Source organism: Triticum urartu, chromosome 1A, assembly GCF_056163025.1.
Source record: "Triticum urartu cultivar PI428250 chromosome 1A, HENAU_Tu73, whole genome shotgun sequence".
Lineage (NCBI taxonomy): Eukaryota > Viridiplantae > Streptophyta > Magnoliopsida > Poales > Poaceae > Triticum > Triticum urartu.
The window spans coordinates 357,468,491-357,474,490 of record NC_141873.1 but is presented as its reverse complement, the minus strand read 5'-3'; the positions used below and the strand labels follow the sequence as shown (position 1 = coordinate 357,474,490).

At 52.0% G+C, this 6,000-nt stretch overlaps 1 protein-coding gene across 1 annotated transcript in view; it reads right to left on the bottom strand.

The window, feature by feature from the left end:
• Positions 1-1,031: 1,031 nt before the first annotated feature.
• LOC147991221 (uncharacterized) overlaps positions 1,032-6,000 on the bottom strand; it is a 131,793-nt gene continuing 126,824 nt past the window's right edge. The window contains exon 3 of the mRNA XM_087538575.1: positions 1,032-1,230. Within this exon, the coding sequence (XP_087394701.1) occupies positions 1,032-1,230 (199 nt within the window). The remainder of the gene's footprint in view (positions 1,231-6,000) is intronic.

Below are 6,000 nucleotides of genomic sequence, written 5' to 3'. Positions count from 1 at the left end.
TGCTCGTTACAAATTATCCTATCACCAAACTATCTGTTACCACTTATTTCAGTACTTGCAGAGAATACCTTGCTGGAAACCACTTATCATTTGCTTCTGCTCCTCGTTGGATTCGACACTCTTACTTATCGAAAGGACTACGATAGATCCCCTATACTTGTGGGTCATCACTAGGTCGCGCTCCTCGTCCTCCTCCTCGTCCTCCTCCTCTCCGCCCCTGCGGTACTCACGAGAAGATACGTCCACTATCGCCGTCGCCATAGGGACCCCAGAAGGCACCGGCGGCACCAGGCCACGCCCGTCAAAGGTGGGCATTGCGGCCACGACCTGTGCCCGGTCCTTCCGGAGGAACAAGGGAGCGTGGGGATTTGGCGGATACTCTTGGTCGTCTCCGACCAGGAGACAGAGGGCCACGGCCACCTCCTCGTCGGACAAGGTCTTCAAGATAAAGCGGAGCTTGTCTTCTCCATCCACAAGCGTCCATTGGGGGCGCGTGCGCGCTTGGAGAGGATCCACCCGCTGCTCCAAGAATTCCTTCAGGAGCATGGCCCCCGTCAATTTCGCCGCCTTCACGCTGCCCAGCCTTAGGTCGGCGTTCATCTTCTCCAGCACCAGCTTAGCCCGCTCGTCGGTAAGCTTCACGCAGGACCAGCCCTCATCAGGCCAGGGCATCCCCGTCGGTAGCTTCAGCCATGGGTGGACACACTTGGCATCCATCATAACCCACTTGCTCCTGAAGCCATAGGCCTTCTTCCCGGTCTTCGAAATCGCGTTGGCCTTGTCGGCTGTGATGAACTTGGCGTACCCCATGGTATGGCCTTCGTTGATCCAGAGGTAGAAGAAGTGGCGCAGCAATGCCACAGATGGCATCACCCTAACGTACGCCTCGCAGTAGAAGGCAAAGATGGACAAGAGAAGAACAGAGTTGGGATGGAGATGAAGTGCCTGTAACCCGTAGTGTCGGAGGACCGCATAGAAGAAGTCGGAGAAGGGGGAACGAGGCCAGCGGCGATGCTGTCCGTGAAGAAGGGTTAGAAGGAGCTCTTCGGAGCTTCGGGCATGGCGGAGCCTGCCCGGAGCGCGGTCTCCTCCTTCTCATTGTTCTCCCCCGCCGTCAGCAGCTGCGTGACAACAAGGTTTTTCGCCGAGACATTGGGCGCCTCCAGGGCTGGCTCGTACCAAGCGGGTGACGAGTCAACCTTGGTCTTTTGGGGTGCCATTGGACGGAAGCTTGGAAGGAGATCAGAGCAGATCTGGAGGTTTCGGAAGCAAGGGGAGAGAAAGGGGATCTGGAGCAAGGCGGAGGAAAGCAATGCAGACGAGCGTAGCCCGTGCCAGTCTTTTGTCAAGTCGGGCAGTTGCCGAGGTTGCATGGGGAAGCGGAGACGCCCACGTCCAATCAGTCGCCATGCTTCGACCAAGGCCGCAGGCTGTTGGGGCCCGCGGCGCTTCGCACTTGCCCTTTGGCTTCGCCTTGAAGCCAAGCCCGAGTGTGCCTTGGGCCCGGGGGCTACTGTCGATGTTTTGGGAATGGGGGTCCCAGACTTGCCTGCCTGCGGCCCACAACGTGGCTCCTCTAGCGGCCCCATAGGGCCCATCTTCACGAGCAAACACCCAAGACCCTCGCGAGGCGGACGATGCAAGACCTCCTTAGGGGCGGCCTCACCTGGATGGCTCGCGAGGGGCGGAGAAATCAAGGCAAGGCGAACCTCGCGAGCTTCCAATGACGCAAGCCATGACGATCAAGACCAGGCGGGCTCCAGCATGCACAGTGTCCTCGTTTCCTCTTTGGTGCTAAAGGGGCAAGCGCAGGCGAGGAGTCCCGAGGCATCAGGCAAAGGTTTCCATATTGGTGCAACAAGACCAAGACCAGCAGGACGGCAGGATGGATGTCACCTTGGAGCCCAAGATGGCGTCACCACCAGAGCCTTTGGCAGGCGAAGACTACTTTTGTCAGGATAACTTGTACTAGTTGCCTCCCTTCGAATTTGGCTGTTGTGGAATCACTTCCTACTAAATATTTGGGGAGAGGACCAGGGCCTCTATAAATAGGACTAGCCACCACCATAACGGGGAGATGATCCAGATCATCCTGAACCACACAAGCTCACCAAACACAAGAACACCTCTCCTCAGGAGGCTGTTCTTCCCTTGTAACTGTTCATCCATAGCCCAAGAGGCAATCTACCACACCACACTGAACTAGGGTATTACAACACAACGGTGGCCCGAACCAGTCACTACAAAAAAAAGACACATCCGTGACATTTTGGGCCGACGAATTTTTTTCTATCATACTTATGACACTTCTATGACGATAATTGTTACAAAACCCGGTATCATCATAGATGTGGTGGGCTCCTACTTCTATGACAAAAATCATGACAGAAAATAGGCTTTTCATCCTGGGCGGGCCGGAGACGCAGCTGCATGACATTCTTTGGGCCATCCATGACGGAAAAAACCATGGTAGAAGCGAGGGCGAGGAAAATATCGGGGTGTTCCCGGTTACGGTGGGTGGTCGGGGCCGAGCGATGCATGGAGGTTTGCGCGTTTCTCTCGTATACACACGCGCATGGGTGCGAGGCATTGGGCTCTAACTGAACCCGAGCGAGGCGTTCGCCTACTGAACCCGAGCGATTGCACTGCAGGCTACGCGTTACTGAACCCGAGCGATCGATCGATGGCTGTTAACTGAACCCGATTGAGCAATTCCTTCGCTATTGCTGCTAACTGAAGACGATCGATGCTGCCTCTGGATGAACAACGAGTGTTGCTGGGGGGGGGGGGGTTGGATGAACAGTTCCCGGTGGGGGTGGATGAACAGGACCCCGTGGTGTTGCCTCTAGATAAACAGGACCCCGTTCGATCGAGCCAGTTGGGGCTGGATGAACAGGACCCCGTGGAGGGCTGGATGAACAGGACGACCCCGTGGAGGGCTGGATGAACAGTAACCCGTGGAGGCTGGAGGGGGTCGATGGTGGAGATAAACAATATCCCGTGGAGTCCCATTTTGCGGTACGCCACAGCCCCTCGATCAACATGACCCCATTTCGACCGTAGGAGGTCTGTTTCCTCCGTTTTGCGGTACGCCAGACCCCTCCCGTTGAACAGGATCCCGTTTCGAACGTGGCCGGTGGAACACAAGGCCGTTTCCTCCGTTTTGCGGTACGCCAGGCCTCGTTTCCATCGGCTATTCCGTCCAAGCCGGTTGGCTCCCACGCGTTTCGTTGCCTCCTGATGAACACGACGCATTCCGTTGCCTCCCCATGAACACGACGACGACGTTGTTGTTTTTTTGCGGGCGACGACGATGCTGCTTCTCCATTCCGACCCAGCCATGTACACGAGCCCTGACCGTACGTATGCGTGAGTAGGCGTTCGAGACCCCACCCGTATGTATGTATGTGGCCGTATTTTCTTTCTTGCACACTGGCCGCTGTACGTACGTGTACATCCTACGTGTGTGCCTCTACTACGACACGTGCGCTCCTCTACATCGACCAGTATGTACGTACACGTTCGCGACCAGAATGACAACACTACGTACGCTTTGACCAGGTGGGTCCCGACTGTCAGGCACTTCCTTGCGTGCGAAGATGTAGCTGGTGGGTCCCATAGTCAGGGGGGCGAATCGTTTTTTTGCCCGGACGCACTTCCTTGCGTGTGAAGATGTAGCTGGTAGGTCCCAGCAGTCAGGGGGGAAACGTTTTTTTCGTGAAATACGGTTGCCTGTCCGGTGGGTACCTGATGTCAGGTGGAGGGATCATTATTTTCCACGTAATAAGGAGTCACTTCCTTGCTGCGGCCGTGGACCCAGCTGTCAGCCTCTCCACGTACAGTCCACGTTCGTTGGAAGCCGTTCCTTGACCACGTTGACCACGCCGCGCCGAGGGCACCAGGGCGGTGGATGATGGCGAGGCCTAGGAAGGGGACGACGCGGAGCCAGGGAAGACACGGCAGTGGATGCCCACGCGTAGAGGAGTATGAGGGTTCACTGGTTCGCTGCGGTGTGAGGCTGCCGTCGCCACAGAATAACAGGGGGTGTGGGTGAGTAGAGGGATGGCCTGGCCAGTGGTGGGAGTAGTAGGGGGCGGTGAGGCCTCTGCGGCATCACAGCCGGCCACGGGAGGCAGGAGCACGCAGCACGACCGGCGTTGCTTTGGGCGGCTGGGGCAAGAAGACTAGAGGTTGAAGAAGCACTACGGCTGTTGTACGGACATCGTATGGTCACTACAGCTAGAATCGTTTATATTGACTAAGTTGACAGAGCCCTTGGTACGCGTCTACTTAGCAGGCCCACAGGTCAGCCTCTGAAACGGTGCGTCCCAGATGTCAGGGGGAGGAATCATTTTTTGGGCGGCTAAAGCAAGAATATCCTAGATTGAAGAAGAAGCACGGCATCCGTTGGATGGACATCCAATGGCCACAGCTGGCAGAACAATGTGTTGTTGACAAAGCCTTGCATACGCGTCAACTTAGATTTTTTTATGGGACGTGTCAACGTAGAAGGCCCACAAGTGTGTGGCAGAGAATATATAGCCCATTTGCGATTTGTAAGAATGTACAACCCATTTTTTAATTCTAATGGAATTTACTACAGCCCATTTATAGTTTCTTAAAAGTACAGCCCATTTTCTAGCTAAGACAATGATTAATAATTTCAACCATTCCTCAAAAAAAGATTAATAATTTCAACCAACCGCTCAAAACAGAATTCAAAAATATTTCCCACATTTTTCTGGGATCCGAAATATTTTTATCCGAAATTTCTAGTCAGATTAAATATAATTTCAAAATAAAGTTGTATTACGTTAAAATCTAACGAAATATTGCGCACGCAACAAGTAATAAAATTAAAATTTTCAAATTCCAAAAATAATATATTTTTTAAACTAATTACGCGTTTGGTGCATTTTTATAGTTACTGCCCAGTTATTATAATTACATCCCATTTATATTGACTACGTTATTATAATTACTTGAAAAAAGGAGATACAGTCTGAACACTGGAGAATAGTGATGCCCTCATTTAGCCCACCAGTAGTTCGAGACAATAAATAGTTCGAAACAACGATATATACAACATTCAAACACTCAGTAGTGACTTCTACTAACATAAACAATAAGACATGATAGTTCATAAGAAGTCTTGCTACACCACCAAAACGCACCCATCTGCAGCGTTCAGACTCTCGTGATCCAGACGAGAATGACATTCTAAACAGAGGCAACTATTACATAGTAAGAGTGACATAGACGAGGATGACCAAATGACAAGGAATATGCATAACAAAAGAAAGAACTACCCATCCAGAACAAGCAGCAAAGACAACAAAGTCATTCGAAGAGATGATCCAACACCATCATAATTCGCAGCCCCGCTTCAGCGACCAATGATCCGGAGACACCAGTACTCCACCCTTTTTACGCAACAACCCAATTACCTATCAACCTGAAGGCTTGAACCACATCACTGCCTGTCGTAATTGAGACATCCAAGGATCAAAGTTAATCCGAATGCCTTTGTCATTCTCACCTTCTTTTGGCTACAGGCTGTATCGTTAACAATCAGGGGAGTTTGCTCCCGAACTCCTAGGGCTCGCCGTGTAGACACAATTTTCCATAGCAAACAGAGCCTCTCTGCCATCAAGATCCTTGCCAACGGTGATCTCCTAGTTAATTAGATAATTGAGTCCGGGAAACAGAGAGTGTGAACCAAGGCTGTTTACCGGCCTCCAACTAAAAAATCCCGAAGGCGCCAACAAGCTGGTATCTTGCTCATAGACGTAACAGCCACTGCCCGGATACTCGCGTATTTCATGGTGCTTGTATACAGTGGGGTTTTTGCAATATAACTTTTCCGGCTCATGTGTCTGAATGATCATCAGTCTTTTGCTGTCGTCTGATCGAGCGAGGAACCAATTGTGCTTCCCTATTTTTGGCAAAGGTGGTGTGATTACAAAGGGCAGTAACTATAGGGACACTGCATCATATCAA